Raw genomic sequence first — 17,488 nt, forward strand, 5'->3', positions numbered from 1 at the left:
TGGACAGTACGAAAGTTGGTGATATTGGTTCAGCTGGGAACTGAGAAAAGGGTGAGCTCCTCAGGCAGGGAATTGTCAGGGGAAAGTATAGACAAGGCAGAGAGAACAGGGAGGGACATCTTTTATTTGCCGCAAGGAAAGGTTGAAATAGATAAATGAAGATCTGGGAAGAAAGAAGCTTGTCACAGAGAGGAGGATTAGATTCAGGGAGAGGGTTAATGGGAGGAGGATGGGGAGGTTACAAAGTGGGTGAAGGTTTGTTGGCTGGACAGGGAATTGGTAGGAGAGAAATAAAAAGTGCTCAGGAGACTATTTGAAGGAGGATTGATAAGGTGGACAAATAGGAGACACAGCAGGGTGAATGTGGACAGAATTGTGTTTGTGGTTTTGAGGGGGATTGGACATGCAAGGAGATGGGTGAAAGGGGCACTAGGGCAAGAACTAAGAAGGCAATTTAGAGCAATATAAACACAATGCACAATGTTTGCTGAGAAACGCAAATGTCCTATATTAAAGGTAATTCTACCAAGAGAAAGACTGGAACTGAGGTCCAATCTGGTTGCTTCATTGGAAGAGAATTTTCCAACAGCAGTTTTCAAATAAAGTGCAAGGGAGTTGTCCCAGACTCTTGGCCAAAGTCAAACTATTATGCAATGTCAAACCGACTGACTGGCAATCAATCTTATTTGCAGCTTCTGAGACTATGCTGTCTGCATATTTGCTACTGTATTTACAAAACATGATGGCATTTAGAAACTAATTCATTAACCATTTAGCATGTCTTGAAGTATTGTACCTCTTTTGATCTATATGCAAATCTCGAAACAAACCCTGCAATCATCACAACTCTCAGATGGATGTTTAATGAGATCATTCAGTGAAAGCACAGAAAGCATTAGAAATGTTTGTTGGAAGTTGTTTTAATGGAAGTGCGTTATTCAATATGAAAAAAATCCATGTACATACTGAGATTGCACACCACTATTTCCCATTGACTATTGGAGATAGCCCGAATGGGAACAAGTCCATCCAACATATTTTATGACACTTGTTCCTCTTTATGGAGCACTCCCTGCGCCTTTGTCTCCCAAGTCTGGCAGCACTGTCCATTGGTGTGTGGTCAGCTTCTAATAACAATTAAGCCTGGAATTGAAAATGCTCCATCTATAAAAGGCATTTAATTTATTGTTGTTTAAGTGATGAAAGTGATTCTCTGACTTTCACATGATGAGTGATGTACTTCTGTTTCTGAAAGATTTCAAGAATGTTCTCTTAAAAAGCTAAAGTCAAGGCAGAGGGGAAAGCTGTTTCCTGTCTCAAGCCATTAAATGCCAGAATTCCGTTTTTTTTCCTCTTGGTTATTTCATCCAAAACTGTCAATTAAAAGGAGAATCAGCCCACAATAATTTCCCCCAAAGCATTTTTGTGAAGTTGGTCAGTAAGGATTTCCCTTGATAATTTTTCTAAAGTATAGGGAATGATGAACATTTTCAAAAATCTTTCTGACCAGATCTCACACTGTATTGACCAATCCATGCAGCACAAACAACATTGAGGAGGTGTTCTTCGAGCCAAAAAGGAACAGGAAGCAAACAATAACTTGGGGCTTTGACAAATCTTTTGAGAAAAAGCGAAATACTCCCATTTGTGACATTCTTATTAAGCAGGAAATTGCACCCTTTCAGATTCCAGTAAACTCCTCCATGCCTGGCTACAGATCCTCTCATCCTGCAGAGTCCCCTGAAGTCTCGATCATGAAAGAGATTAAAGTCAACACATCACATGCTCTTTAATGTCTTTGAATTGATTATTGACCAATCATTGTAAACTTAGTTTCCTTTCACTGAAATATTGTAAAGCTGACTTACTGAATTTTGCTAAACTAGCAGGTGAGAACAAGGGGAAATATCTTCTTTTGCTTAGATTTCTTGGATGGCACGGTAGCGTAGTGGTTAGGGCGACGCTATTACAGTGCCAGCAATCGGGGTTCGATTCCCGTCGCTGTCTGTAAGGAGTTTGTACGTTCTCCCATGTCTGCGTGGGTTTCCTCCGGGTGCTCCGGTTTCCTCCCACATTCCAAAGACGTACGGCTAGGTTAATTTGGGTTTAAAATGGGTGGCACGGACTCGTTGGGCCAGAAGGGCCTGTTACCACCCTGTAAATAAAAAAAACAAAGAAAAATTTTTTAAAAATTTAACTGAAGATAGAGTATCCAAATGCTCTAGTGCTTTGTTGTAGGACTTTCCTAATTTATTTCTTTTTCACAAAAGGAAAATTACAGGCCTGATCATGCTGATCGCCAGCCAACAGTTCTATGGAGAACATCTGGCCAGCTGCTGTATGAGGGTCAGCTCGTTCCTGACACCCACACTGCGTAGTTAGGAACAAGGTGGAGGTCAAATGCTGGTGGACCTTGTGCTCCATTGCTGGACTCAGCCTTGTGTCACAGACATGACCACCTCTTCACTCTACACCAGCCATAGTTGGTGCACCCAGTCTAATCCCATTCCTTCTAATGGTATTGACAACTTATGTGTGAAAGATAACCGAAAGCCCAGAAAAACTGCTTTCTCTTAATTTTGTTATTCTTAATATTTTTCATTGTTATCATTTAAATGTGCCTTGTGTGGCTGAGGAGTGGCAGATGGAGTTCAACCTGGAAAAGTGTGAAGTGATACACTTTGGAAGATCGAATTTAAAGGCAGAATGCAAGGTAAATGGCAGGACTCTTAGCAGTGTGGAGGAACAGAGGGATCTTGGGGTTCACGTCCATAGATCCCTCAAGGTTGCCACAGAGGTTGATAGGGTTGTTAAGAAGACGTATGGTGTGTTGGCCTTCATTAGTCAGGGTATTGAGTTCAACAGCAGTGAGGTGTTAGGAAGTTGTGGGCATGCTATGTTGGCGCTGGAAGCGAGGCGACATTTGCGGGCTGCTCCCAGAACACTCCACGCAAAAGATGCATTTCACTGTGTGTTTCGATGTACATGTGACTAATAAAGATACCTTAATCTTAATCTAATCTTGCAGCTCTGTAAAACTTTGGTTAGACCACACTTGGAGTATTGTGTTCAGTTCTGGTTTCCTCATTATAGGAAGGATGTGGTGGCTTTAGAGAGGGTGCAGAGGAGATTTACCAGAATGCTGCCTGGATTGGAGATCATGTCTTATGAAGACTGGTTGAGCGAGCTAAGGATTTTCTCTTTGGAGCGAAGGAGGATGAGAGGTGACTTGATAGATATATACAAGATGATATGAGGCATAGATCGAGTGGATAGTCAGAGACTTTTCCCAGGGCGAAAATGGCTCACATGAGGGGGCATAACTTTAAGGTGATTGGAGGAAGGTATGGGGGGGATGTCAGAGGTAAATTTTTTTACACAGATAGTGGTGGGTGTGTGGAATGCACTGCCGGCAAAGGTGGTAGAGGCAGATACATTAGGGACATTTAAGAGACTCTTAGATAAGCACACGAATAATAGAAAAAATAGAGGGCTATGTGGGAGGGAAGGGTTAGATAGAGCAGGATAAAATGTCGGCACAACATCGTGGGCTGAAGGGCCTGTACTGTGCTATGTTCTATGTACTGCTACAGCTAATTGATGCAGAGCAAGATCCCACAAGTACTAAATCAGAAGCTGTGTGCCCTGTATAGTAGGGCTGGTGGCAGGACCAAGGACAGAATAGGTTCACTGGGCTCACTTGGTTGTCGAGGACTTAGCCAGGCCCCTCAAGAATGCAGGTTGGAGCCTGCCTGTGTGAAGAGCAAATAGCAGGAGTGAGTAGGGGTGTGACAGAGTAGGGAAGGACTGGGAACGGTGAACAACACTGACTTGCAGGTTCATTTCAGGAAAAGTGAAAGATGTCCTTTACCGACAGCGTGCACATCAAGCAAGTATCTTCATCCACTGCCTGAGCAGATGCAGGAGGGGGTTGGTGAGGTAGGTGGTCTGAAATGGCCTTTCAGCGCCTGCGTGAATATCCAAGCATGATCTAAGCATAGGCCCAATACAGCCGCAACAATACTCTGATGATCCAACTGTTCAGAACTCCTCAGGGTTTGGCATCTGGCTCACTATTAGTCTGCATTGCAAGTGGGACATGTGACCAGAGCTGGGATCTAGATAGAGACCTGGGTGTCCAAAGCCAGGGTTGGGAACAAAGGTGGTCAGGAACCTGGGTGGTTTTGTAGCTAGAACCAGGTCCAGAGTGCATGTACGTTTCAGCTTGTTTTGACAGACTGAAAGATACAAACTGAAACTCGCATGTTTATTTCCTGCTCCCTTTAAACCAGCTGGGTTCACTGAAACCTTCATTATGCTCCTGTGAGACATGGAAAAATTGTGAAATGAAAATGCATTGGGCTATCATTGGGAGTAACAGCCAATCGCCTGGAAAATCTGCCAGTCCGGCACCTCCAGACACATAAGGGTGGTGGGATTACTGGAGTTTGTCCATACATAGGAACCTTTCCTAATAAGGTGGGGACACATACCCAGAGCACCACATGCACATTTTCTGTTTGTAAGATGATTAAGGAACTCATGCATTTCAAGACCAACATCTTTTACATCCTGAGGTTCACTCGGGACTGCAGCCGAACATCTCATTCAAAAGATGGCACCTCTGGCAATGCAGTTCCCTCTCAGTACTCCACTGAAGTGCCAGGTTATGGGCTCAGGTCTCAAGGCACTGGAGAGGGGCTCAAACCCACAGCATTCTTTTGGAAAGCAGTAATGAGTTCTTCAGGGTGGAAGTTGGTCTAGAGCGTAGCGGAGGCTCAGGCATGAGGAACTGAGGCACAGTTGGATTTGTACAAAAAGCAGCGAATGTTCTAGCTGATAGTGTCTTTAAGTATTTCCAAGTATTGCCATCTGTTCTTTGTACAACACCCACAAGCAAACAAGCCAAGACTTACAATGTTTTTGTAATTTTTTTTTACCCTTGCTATTTATAGGCAACTTGTTGGGTATTATAACAGGGGTCGATATTCAAACTGGGCCATCTGATGGGTTCAGGTCAGCTAATCACCTCTTCTGGCAAAACCCAATGCCATGATGCTGTCCAGTTCGTAAAGAAGTCTGCTCCTAATATAAGTGTCTGAAGTGTGTTCGAACTCCCACATCAGCAGCGAACTGGATGTGGACAACCGTCAAAGTAAATAAAAGTAAAACAGGGTCTAAAATCCCAGCCGCCCCAATCTCCAAGTTAACAGCTGCATTAACTACAAAACCCATCAGTCACTCGGCAGGGTTTCCTTGAGTGTGATCTATTTTAAAAAGGAAAAGCATTAAAGACTTTGAGTGCCAATGGAATAAGACGTGAATGTGCTGCTGCTGCTACAGTGTGCATGACATCTCCTCTCTCACACATCTAGCACACTGATGGTAAGTTACAACTTGTGGTGACACACAAACAGCTGCTCCCAAAACATGCCCCTCACCTGGGCTAACATTTACTTTGCCAAATCTGTTTTAAACCAAATTCATAGGATGTTTCTGAAGATTATTTAAGATGTTTCTATATTTCTAAGATTTATCACTTTGCCTTATTTGGACTTTGGTCACAGGCTGGTTTGACATTTATATGTACTAACATTTGCATTCTGTATTTACTATTAGGTTGGGAAACTAATCCAGGAAGCAGCTGGGAAGAGCAATCTGAAGAGAGTAACACTGGAGCTGGGAGGAAAGAGCCCAAACATTATTTTTGCAGATGCTGATTGTAGGTTTACCTTTAAATATTGAATGTTGTGTGTAATTCAGACAGATTAGTACATGTACTCATGTAGAGAAGTGCACACGCACAAGCAAGTGAAAACACGCACACACGCACGCACACACACACACACACACACACACACACACGCACACACACACACGCGCGCACGCACGCACCCCACAGCAGACAAAAACAGGACGCTGGCTGGGGTTGAAGGAACAGTAGCAATGCCTCACCCATCCACTCCTAGCTGTTCCACACACGTTGTGATCAGAGGTGAAGTTTGTGTCGGGAGTGATACTGATGCTCGTGTAACATTTTACTGTTTCTCAAATGTCTGCTGAATGAGATTTAAGAGTCCTCTCCTCCTGGAACATCGTGTGACAGGGAAAACAGGTAATGATTAAGATGAAGTTGCCTCAATCAGGCCAAATCTTGTCTTCTGCTTTCCTGGCAAGAGTGTAGTAAACACAAAAGCAACTGATGAGATAGATTCACTTACTGACCAAGGAGAACATATAAAGGAAGAATTGGATCGTTTCCTACAGCCAGGCATTTAAACGATAGGGAGGGTGTCTCAGTTCCCTTAATACTTAGGGGAATGCCGTGGTATTTTGGTACCACATCTAGGTCCACAAATGTTGATGCTGTAAATAAAAAGCTGTACTGCATTCTCCTAATTTTTTTAATGATATTTACTTTAGAAATATGTAGTTTACCATCTTGTAAACATTTGCTGGGAAAATTTTGTTATTTTGAAATTTATTGCCCAGACTGTCAGTGGCATTTCCTGATACAGGAGAAGTACTAACCCTTGTGCTGTGCTGTTGGCTTGTTCTCACAGTGGACTATGCTGTGGAACAGGCTCATCAGGGAGTGTTCTTCAACCAAGGCCAGTGTTGCACAGCAGGATCCCGGATCTACGTGGAAGAGCCGATCTACGAGGAGTTTGTCCAAAAAAGTACAGAACGTGCACAGAGAAGAACAGTAGGAAACCCTTTTGATCCAGCCACTGAGCAGGGGCCTCAAGTAAGATTTTTTTCAAGCAAAGCAAACAAAAATATGGCTATGTCAATATTCATCCACTTTTATAATAGAGGAGATTTTGTATCATGCTGTATCTTAGTTTCTTAGGAGCTCTGGACATGGGTCTCTGTTTAAAGAGAATCAAAACACAATGTTCATCCTGTGCTATTCATCACATTAAAAACATCTGAAGGAACAGTTAATGTTAATCTTAATAAACCATGTAAATATTAGCATCACATTCCAGAGGCAGAAAGGCTTCAAATGTTTGTACTTCTTGGATTAAGGTTTCTTCTGCCCTGCGTTATAAGGGTTGAACATTTCACAGTACAATATAATTTTTCTTTCAATGGGGCTGTTCTTGTTGTGATATGGTAGAACGTTGGCTTCTTTATAGTTTGATACAATACTGTGATAGTTTACAGTTCAATATAAGTTTGGGTTTATTGTGATGCAATGTAAAATATTTTCAGAGTACAAGGATGTGTGTTTTCTCCAGTATGTTATGTACTGCTGCTTATTTTTACAAAATGAGATGACATTTTTTCTGTGCACATTATGAGGTAGAATTTGTTGTGATATTGTGCCAAATACTATATGCCAAATATTATACCCTTTGGCTCATGGTGATGGATTGTTGCTCTGACGAATTTCATTTGTTTTCAGATTGACAAACTACAAAGTGATAAAGTCCTTGACCTTGTCCTCAGTGGCATAGCTGAAGGAGCAAAGCTTGAATGTGGTGGCAAATCACTGGGAAAGAAAGGCTTCTTCATTGAGCCAACTGTATTTTCAAATGTGACAGATGACATGCGGATAGCAAAGGAAGAGGTACAAGATTCCAAACCGCCAAGTACTTCCTGTATAAAGTTGTTAGACTCCACCATTCATTGAAATTCTTTGGAATGCTATATCACTGCCAATTTTTGTTTAATTCCGGGCATTTTCATTCATTTATTTCAGATTTTTGGCCCAGTTCAACTAATTATTAAGTTTAAGACCATGGAAGAGGTAGTGGAAAGGGCCAATAATTCTCAGTTCGGACTGGTAGCTGCTGTTTTCACCAAGGATATCGATAAAGCATTAACAGTTTCTGCAGCAATGCAGGCTGGAACGGTCTGGTAAGAAGGAACAGAGTGTTACTGGTGTATTGCATTGGTACCGTGGAGATATGACTGTCTAGAGGTAGATCAGCAGCCTAATTACCATTAGAGAATCTGATCCTTGACTTCCGTACAGAATCAATGCATCAGGCCAGCAAAGCTCTGCTTGTGAGGACTTCTAGGTAGTCTTGTTTAGACATTCTCAAATGTGGTGGATTCACTCAACTGTCCAAAGAGAATTAAAAAGGAATAAATCTTGCAAATCTTTGTTCATGTCTTGCTTAACAGAAGCACAGACTGGTAAATCTTTCTCCGAGCTTACTTCCATGGTACTGTATTGGGATTGTATAATTTTAACAAATTAACACTTATACAAATGTTTTGGATTTAATATAGACACCAAGTAATCAATGACTTAATTCTGAAGGAACATATTTAGCAGTATTCTGAGCCACATTTACAGCAGTAATACTGTATTTATCTTTGAAAGCAAGAAAAGCAGCATTTTTTACCATGACCAATTTACACTAATCAATCCCATAGGAGCTTAGAAATGGGCCATTCAACCCATTATACCTGTGATTTCTCCTTGATCCTTTCACATAACCTGTAAATATTTCACTTTCAAGTACCTATCCAATTCACTTCTGGAAGTTACTGCATCCAGCACCCCTTCAGGCAATGTTTCCCAACCTAACAACTCGCTGTGTACAATCATTCTCACCTCCCCACTCACTGTTTTGCCAGATATCTTAAATCTGTGTTCTCTGGCTGCCGACCCTCCTTCCAATGGAACAAGTTTCTCCCTCTCTAATCCTTGTGTTTAATACTTCTTTAAATCTTCCTTTACCTACTTCTGCTGATTCATCCCTAATATTCTAATGAATCAGCATCTTGGTCATGACAGGGTGATGCCCAACCTGTTACTTAGAGTCCTAGAGTCATACAGCATGAAAACAGGCCCTTGGGCCCAACTCGTCCACGCCGTCCTAGATGCCCATCTAAGTTAGTCCCATTTGTCCGCGTTTGGCCCACATCTCTCCAAATCTTTCCTATCCATGTAAACTTATCCAATTTACCATTTCTTTCTTCCTATGGTACTCTATTTCAAAATCCAAGAAGTCCGTATGCTTTTGGAGCAGCCTCCAACTTGTCCTACCACTTTCAAAGACTTGTGTGTCTGTTTGTCTGTCCCCAGGTCACTCCGTTTCTGCATCCCCTTTAACATTTCTCCATTTAGTATAGATTGTCTCCCTCATTCTTCCTTGTAAAATACATCACTTCACACTTCTCCGCATTTAATTTTATCTCCCATGTGTTTTAGCGGTCTGCCTATGCCCTCCTGAAATCTGTTGCTGCCTTTCTAACACATTGTTATTTTGAGCAGCATGTGGATTTCTGATACTGTGTGTGTGTGGGGGGGGGGGGGAGCAGTCTTTGAACAATGGATTCAAGCTGTCCAAATCAGTTTGTGCGCTTCTGCATCACTCTCTACTTTAGAAACTTGGCAACCCTGTTACAGTACAGGCTGCCACCAGGGCTGTTGCTGGCACAAGTCATTGCCCAGCCTCCTGCCTCAGATGGTTTCCATCCCTCCTTCACAGCGACTGTCTCAGTCAGTTCTTTCTGACGTTAAGTTCTATCTTGTGTTTTATTCAAGGTTAGCAGATTCCAGGATATGTAACATTATGTGAGAACATCGTCTGTTTATAAGTTGGAGAAGACAACAGTTTTTGTACAATAGGACTTCTTCCTATCTTTAAGCGTTTTTTTACTTCAGCATTGTTGAAATGTGCATCCATTTCATCCAAGGTTGATACTTGGGCTTGGGCTTTTAGTTTTTTGCTTGGGCTTTTGAAGTCAAATGAAATAAGTCAATGTATCAGCTGCTCTGTTGATGACTGAATGGGCAATGTAATGTGTGTAAGAAGGTTAAAGACCAGGTTCATTCATTGGTCTAATGTTAGCTGGGACACTGATTGGGTTGGGGTGTGGAGGGAGCACAAGTTGATCCACAATTTTATGGGCCCTTCCTGTACTGAATTAGGTCTTTTCCTGTCCTGTTTTCTGCTCAGAAGCCAGATTTGAAGCCAATTCCATCCAGCCCCTCTCCCCCCTCAGGATCCCAGGTCACCCTATGGAACTTGAGGGAGGGACTGGAAGTTTGCTGATCAGAAATGATCGGATGCAAGAGAAGAGAAAAAGATTGATATAAAATATCACTGTGCTATCAAATACAATTTCAGATGATCTCTTGCACAGATTCAATGGCGCAGAATTGGAAAAGCTGAAATTAATGATGTGCACAATAGCTAATCGAGATAAAATGCTAAACTTAGGAGTCGGTCTAAACCTACTTTATTGTTGTTCAAAATGTAATACTCAGACTGCTAATGAATGTACCAATAAAAGCATTGACATGCACACAAAAACACATTGCCTCACTCACACACACGTCCAGAGACGCACAGATCTCACCACTTCATCGGGTGGTTGGCAAATTTCATAATTAGCTATGTAGAAAGCAATTGGATTTGAACCCAACAGTCTGCTTTCTCTGCAACCTAATTTATTGTGTACATCTGGGTCACATCAATATTTATTCACAGCGGCTAAACCTGTAGTTATATGTCTGCATTTCCTACCTACTATTATATTGCTGCAATCATTGCTATTTGGATGTGCATTTGATGAAGGGCCCATTTTAATGCAAGTCCATCGCCTACAAGTGAATAGCAATGAGCTTTAATCCAATTCCTTATATTGTATCATGTGTTAACCAACAGAGACATGTTTATGGAAACAATTTAATGAAAATAGTGCTCTTAAAAAATTGGAAAATGCTAAAATACAGTACATGGGTATGATTGTGTATAAATGTGTGTGTTTTACATACATAAGGTCATTTTAGAAGCATATTTAGTTGGGCTGATAACATCAAATCACAAACTCATTAAGAGTGTGCTCCAAATTGACTCATACTTTCAAAATCCTGGCTTAGCGCCAAGGAATTTCAAGGAGTGGGAATTAGTCCAAGAACTGAATTCCTTGCGCTATACTATAATCACTGACACAGGGCAACTTTTCATTAAGGTTTTGGAAGACGACTAAAATGTGACATAATTTAAGTTTAGAGCTGCTATCTGTTTTGATTAGTTTGAGTTTATTCTGCTTGCTCCTCTTTGGTGGTGTCCCCCCACCCCCTACTTTCCATTTCACAAATTTCCAGATTTTGCTTGTCCATAGCAATTAAATTCACTGTCATGTGCCATGCGCCAAACTCTCCCGTGAATACTGTTACAAATCATCCTTGAGTATTTCTCCAGTGGTCATGCTTGTCGACTTTGTAGTTAAAAATATTTCTCTGAACAGTAATTGAATTCAAATTAAATTCATTCTTTCTTTATTGCAGGATTAATTGTTACAATGCCTTAAACGTCCAGAGTCCCTTTGGAGGATTTAAAATGTCTGGCAATGGTAGAGAAATGTAAGTAGGTTTATAGACTCAGAGCTCAGAGCTCAGAACACTGAGTTTCTCACCAAAGTGTGCTGTTGAATTTCTGCAGACACATCTTCTGGTAAACATGAAAATTAAACAATAGTAAAACCTTAAGCTATGGAAACGTTTCAAATAGTATTTTTTTCAAAAAGTGACAACATTGTATTAAGTTAGTCGATCATGTAATGAAATAATGTTTTGTATCTTCAGGGGAGAGTATGGGCTAAAGGAATATACCGAAATCAAAACCGTGACTGTCAAAATTCAGCAGAAGAATTCTTAAGAGTGCTGTGAGGCCGACACTTTGTACATGGACACAGTGAATCCTCTCATTTACCAGCAAGACAAACACACACAACAGTGGTTGTGCAGCATATGGTTGAAGCTTTATAAAATGTAAAAAAATATACTAGTGAATGTATATGTACCACAAATACTGTGTATTTGAAGAAAATACAATAATCTCAGCAAATTCCCCCGAGTGCATTCATTACACGGTTCCCCTTCAATCACTTTTAGCCTTGTGTAACCTGTAAACTGTGGAGCCTTGATGTACCACGGACTCAGTGGTGCCACTGGAAATGCTGGACAAATTCTTATTTCTTTCCATCAATTTGAGACTTGCCATTGAGGATAATAATGCCTGTTAAAAAGCAAGTGTGTGTCCTCTGATGCCAGCTGGGTTGTCATGCCAGAGCAGAGGTAAGTAAGTGAAGGAGGAGGTTAACAGGGTGTCATCTATGACCCTTGCCTTTCTCTGAAAGTGGCTGTGAAGAAGCACAAGTTTTAAGCAGAAGAGAAGAAATCCAAACTTTCTGAGTTTCATGATTTGGGACGTTCTCTGAGTGGTTCTGTTGGCAGCCCAGATATAAATATTTAAGGATCTGCTTGGTGTTTTGTTGTCAGTCCACTGGCCATTTCTCACAGACCCTGCCTGCACTGCAACAGTTACTGAGAGCTGGAAGATTGCCTCAACACTATCCTTCCCCTCCTACCGATTCTGCCTCCCCTTGAAAGACGTCAGGCTGGGAATTCAATTCTTGACAGATACACCCTTAGACATGCACCACCTGTACGTTTATCAGCCAATAGTCACCCTTTGCTGGTAACAACAAAGAGGCTGAGGGACTCTGGAACCAGAGAGAGAGTGTGAACTAAGAGACAGAGTGTGGGGCAGAAACAGGGTTCTGCTCCCATCCATCCCTGGAGATTCAGGAACTGATCCATCACACATGACTGGGGCAGAGCTGGAGGCTGCGTCTGCCCGCGTGGCCCCATGAGTCCATTTTGAGTTTTTAAAGAGCAGCAGTTATTGATCCCTGTCCGATTGGCAGCCTTGTGCTTCAATGTACTTTTCCATAACCTTATGACACAGAAACAGGTGGTTCAGCCTTGTAGTTCCATGGATGAGCATAGATCTACCTGAGGCTCCTGCTGTCCCTACATCTTACCCCGTGATCTATACTCAGGTTCCTTTCCCTCCTGTGTTGATTCAGCCTCCCCTTAAAGGCAGCTCTGTTACTTGGCTCAACAACTCTCTGCATAACAAATTCTATTTTGACCAACATTCCCATCCTAAAGAACTCGATCGCGTCATCTTCTCGATCTGCAGCGTGTTCAAATGCTATAGTCTCCCCCCTCGGTATCACTCGAAAGCCATGTTTCCCGTTGATGGTGTGGTGAACGTCCGAGGCCTTGTCAAGTCAGGTGGGTACCTCAGCTGCAGAGCAACAGTGTGGGAGCCCACTCACCACAGGCAAGGGAGTGCAATCCCACTGTTGGCCTGGGCTCAGGGTCCGTGTGAGTGAGGGGGTAAGATTTTACTTCCCACTTCACCCACACCTCAGCTCGGAGTTAGGGCCAGGACCCTTCTGTGTCTGATAGCAGAAGGACAGCGGTAAACTTTCTGGCATCTTTTGCAACATATTTCCAGCCTGCAATCTGCTGTTGGTAGGCGAGGGGTACTAATTATCACCAGGTTAAAGCAAAATCTCAGAATTCCACCATACCCAATACTGTAAGGAGGATTCTCCCTGCTCAATACATACACAGACAAAAGATGCAAACACTGAAGGGTTTCCATACACTGTTACTTCCAACAAAGTGTTCTCAACTTGTGCTCTTTAAATGTTCCTCCTGGAAAACCAGCATTGCTACATGTATTTGGGGAGTGTCCATGAGCACCCCACGTGTCATGCCCCCAGACCCCTGCCCGTAGCTCACCAGGACATTGCTCTTTGTGGATTTGTTCAGCAATTGTATGTTCCCACTCACCTCTGAAACGACGGGTGGGTGAATCACAATAAGTCACCTCCCCACATCATTTGGCTCTTAACATCATTCTGGTGAAAACAGTGCATGATTCTTCTTGGGTTTCTCCAAGGCCAAAGCAAACAAGGTTTGTGAAATGTTATTTTACAAAGGCAAATCTCTCAGAAACATGCCACGTCCTCGTCCAGTGTTGCCTGGGTTATTGTCACATTGCTGATTAAACATTGCTCTGCCACGTGGAATAACACTTAGACCTTGGAGGGATTACCATAGAACCATAGAACAATACGGCACAATACAGGCCCTTCGGCCCACCATGTCGTGCCACCCTCCAAACCACGCCTAAGACTATCTAACCCCTTCCTCCCACATATCCCTCTAACTTAAATTCCTCCATATGCTTACCTAACAATCTCTTGAACTTGTCCAATGTATCAGCCTCCACCACCACCCCAGGCAGCACATTCCATGCACCAGCCACTCTCTGGGTGAAAAACCTCCCTCTGACATCACCCTTGAACTTCCCACCCAATACCTTAAAGCCATGCCCTCTTGTTTTGAGCATTGGCGCCCTGGGAAAGAGGCGCTGGCTGTCCACTCTATCTATTCCTCTCAATATCTTGTATACCTGAAAGCTTAATGTCATTGAATGATGCATCCTAAACAATATACTGTAACACAGTCAGCCAACTCTGCACCAGACACCAAACATTCATTATATCAATTTGACTACTTTGAACTACTTAGTGATTTAATATGTGTTGAAACTTTTCTTATTAATTATTATGGAGGAGGAATATGTCATCTATTGCTTGTGCTGGATGTGTAATTTAATCCCAACTTTATACTGTGCTCCACTTCTGAGAATGAATTTCTGTCACTGGATTGCTTAACATCATAGATTAAGAAATGAGGCAACGTGCAGCACACATCACAGAAACAAAAGTTTCCCAATCAACCACAGAATCTGAAATGACAGCCAAAAATATCAAAGTATGTATGATATGAAATAGGAAGATACCAAAGTACTTAGAAACCTGTTTCCGCTTTAAATAGATCAGTTTTATATTGGTGATTTTAATCTTAATGGCAGTTAGTGTGGTCAGAGGACTTTGTTCAATCCAATATTTTATCAAAAGACTTGGGAAATAAGAGCAGGAGTAGGCCATCTGTTCTGTTCTATTGCACCTGCTCTGCTTTTGAATAAATTCTTGCCTGAACTTACACATCAACTCCGATTTCCCATCTTAATTCCACATCCACTGATTCTGTTACTGCCCTAAAATTCTTCGATCTGAGTATTAAATATCCACAGCCATCCGGAGTAGAGAATTTGTCATCACAGTACTAAATGGGTGAACCCTTATCTTGATGTCATGGCCCTGGCTCAAGACTCACCGACGCTCACCATTTACCCTGCCAAACCCTCTGGAAATTTCAGTGAGGTCACCTTTCATCTTCCATACTCCAGAGAACACAGATGTTAATAAACAGGTTCACGTGTCCATCAAGACCATAAGCAGGGGAATTTCATGTAAATTCATAAGCATTTATCTGTTAATAAAACTGTCACTTAAAGGCTTTTGTGCTTTTGACATATTTTGTTGTTATGCTATAGTCGCAACAAGGAATGTTAATCTATTATTGTTTTGTTTCATACTGTTCACTTCACTCATATGAAACCTGAGCATTAATTTTACAAAGTTTCACCATTCGTGCTGTCTTTTAGTTTCTCTGTTTTAAATCACCTATGGTTGATGTCACAAAAAAGCAATAATGTGTAAATCCGTAAACTTTTATACACTGATGGAATGACTGCAACTTTCTTCTTGTTAACTGTATTGCAGTTTTGAAATCATGTATATACAATTATGTACTATGAATATATAAAGTTATTTTCTATGCTGTTTTTCATTAAAAAACAAGACACATTTGGTATCAGAGTGTTAAAATTATGTGAAAGCAGTTTGACTAAAACTCTGCTGATGCTTTAGAACAGAAAATCTGTTGCATTGTGTTGGTTGTGATTAGGCCAAAATAAATAGTTCCCTTATGGGAGACTGGTGTCTGGTCGAAACCTCCTTCCCATTATCCAAGTTCTGTGCATCACAGGAAGGCAGGAGTCTTAAATGTGGAGACTGACACCTTACTCTTCACTAGTTGCTGATCAAATGCAGAATTTCATGGTTGGAGCCTCATCCATCTCCTCTTCCCCAAATCTACACTCTGGTGAAAGTGTAATGGGTGCACTTAGTCCTGGCAACTGCACACCCACACACCCAGACCTCATTCCCTGCCAAGAGTTAAATCCCCACCAGAAATTTATGATTAAATTATCAGATTGGATCCTTCCCGACAACTAAATATTATTAATAATTTTTATTGCAATGTATGAAAGTCCACTAACTGCTCAATATCTTAACTTTTATCATGCTAGAATTGAAGTGTAAATAATGTAAGCATGGAAAAGCCTGCATAAATATTTGGTTATTTGAGTATACTCAGAAATAGAAGTGAACATTTTAGCAATTTCATCCTACAGCTAATAAAGGTTTTGTTTTGTTAAGATGTCTGTGATCAGTCATTGTTATTTTAAGTGAGTTGTGAAATAGAAAATGTTTGAATTCATTCAATCTGTTTGGATAGCAGACGTAGTGACATCACAGCAATAAAAACTTACCTGTGTGCTTGGTTAAGCAGGGGCCTTTTGTTCCTATTTGAGTAATCATGAATAGGAAATCCATCTTAATTCACCCATCCAGAGAGATTACTAAACTCCTTTGTTGCTGCATCCAAAATCCCACTTTGTGGAGCTTTATATCACATAATCCATTCTGTATAAAGAATTAACACTGAAAATGCCTGTTACTCTTATACACCTGTGCACCTTGTTGTACAGTCACAAGTTAAAATAATTTCCTGAGTTTATTTTATTTTAGCAATCTAACACACACTATAAAAAACACATCTGAAATCCGAGTTGTGGAAGACTTTGCTCAGTTGTAGGTGCTAAGCACACCACTTCTTTGCATTAATGTTCAGTGTATGCAGAAGTGAATGAATTTCTGTCTCAGGTCACTCTCTGCTTCCTCATAGCCGACTCTGAAGCATCTGAAGATCCGAAGCAGAGATCTCTGTTTCTTTCTGTTTCCTTTGCTTCCCAGGATTTGAATGTTGTCCTTGATTCTAAAGCATTGTAATACTGAAGGGTCGGTTTGACCAGAACATTATAAAACTTGATAACTATCTTCTCTTGTTTTCACTTTCTTTGTTATTGAATGGCTTTGTTGCTGGCAGCTCTACATTGGATCAACATGTTTGTCTTGACTCTACTTAGAGTCCTGGGTCTCTTTCAGCTTTGTCCTGAGACATTACACACCAGACAAAGTGTATGTGTTCCATGCTATGTTCAGCATTGTCTGGATTCAGTTTATTCCACCATCATTCTGCCCACATGTGTCATTGGCCAACTCTTCTGTAATCTATGATTGCTGCACTCCTTACTTTAGCATTGTCTACAATTGTGACCACTTTGCCACAAACATCTGAATCTTCGTAAACAAAGTCAAATAGCGAGGCAGCTAACTAAACACTCTCCAAGAGCTGGGAAATGGAGGGTGAAGATGGAGTCAGCAGGTTGAAGGGAGAGAAGCAGGAGTTGGAACAGAGCTATAGGTTCTGGTTCACTAGCCTACCCACCGCACTCAAAGCCAGAAGATTCAGATTTAGATTAGGTTATTGTCATCACCACCAGAGTGCAATGAAATTCCTTGCTCGCATGAAGCTCACAAAGTAAACGGTTTACATGGTAATAATAAATACAATGATGAGCGCCACACAGCAGAATGGTGCAAAGATTGAAGTGCAAAC

The 17,488-nt window shown here is 41.4% G+C and overlaps 1 protein-coding gene across 2 annotated transcripts in view; it reads left to right on the forward strand.

Annotated features, from left to right (window-relative positions):
- The window catches only part of LOC127583965 (retinal dehydrogenase 2), an 83,456-nt gene extending 67,313 nt beyond the window's left edge, over positions 1-16,143 (forward strand). For both annotated transcript variants that reach the window (XM_052040430.1, XM_052040431.1), the window contains exons 8-13: positions 5,620-5,722; positions 6,564-6,748; positions 7,412-7,576; positions 7,709-7,866; positions 11,261-11,335; positions 11,558-16,143. In XM_052040430.1, the coding sequence (XP_051896390.1) occupies positions 5,620-5,722; positions 6,564-6,748; positions 7,412-7,576; positions 7,709-7,866; positions 11,261-11,335; positions 11,558-11,630 (759 nt within the window). In that variant the 3' untranslated portion in view covers positions 11,631-16,143. The remainder of the gene's footprint in view (positions 1-5,619; positions 5,723-6,563; positions 6,749-7,411; positions 7,577-7,708; positions 7,867-11,260; positions 11,336-11,557) is intronic.
- The last annotated feature ends 1,345 nt before the right edge of the window (positions 16,144-17,488 follow it).

This window comes from Pristis pectinata, chromosome 28, assembly GCF_009764475.1.
Source record: "Pristis pectinata isolate sPriPec2 chromosome 28, sPriPec2.1.pri, whole genome shotgun sequence".
Classification (NCBI taxonomy): domain Eukaryota; kingdom Metazoa; phylum Chordata; class Chondrichthyes; order Rhinopristiformes; family Pristidae; genus Pristis; species Pristis pectinata.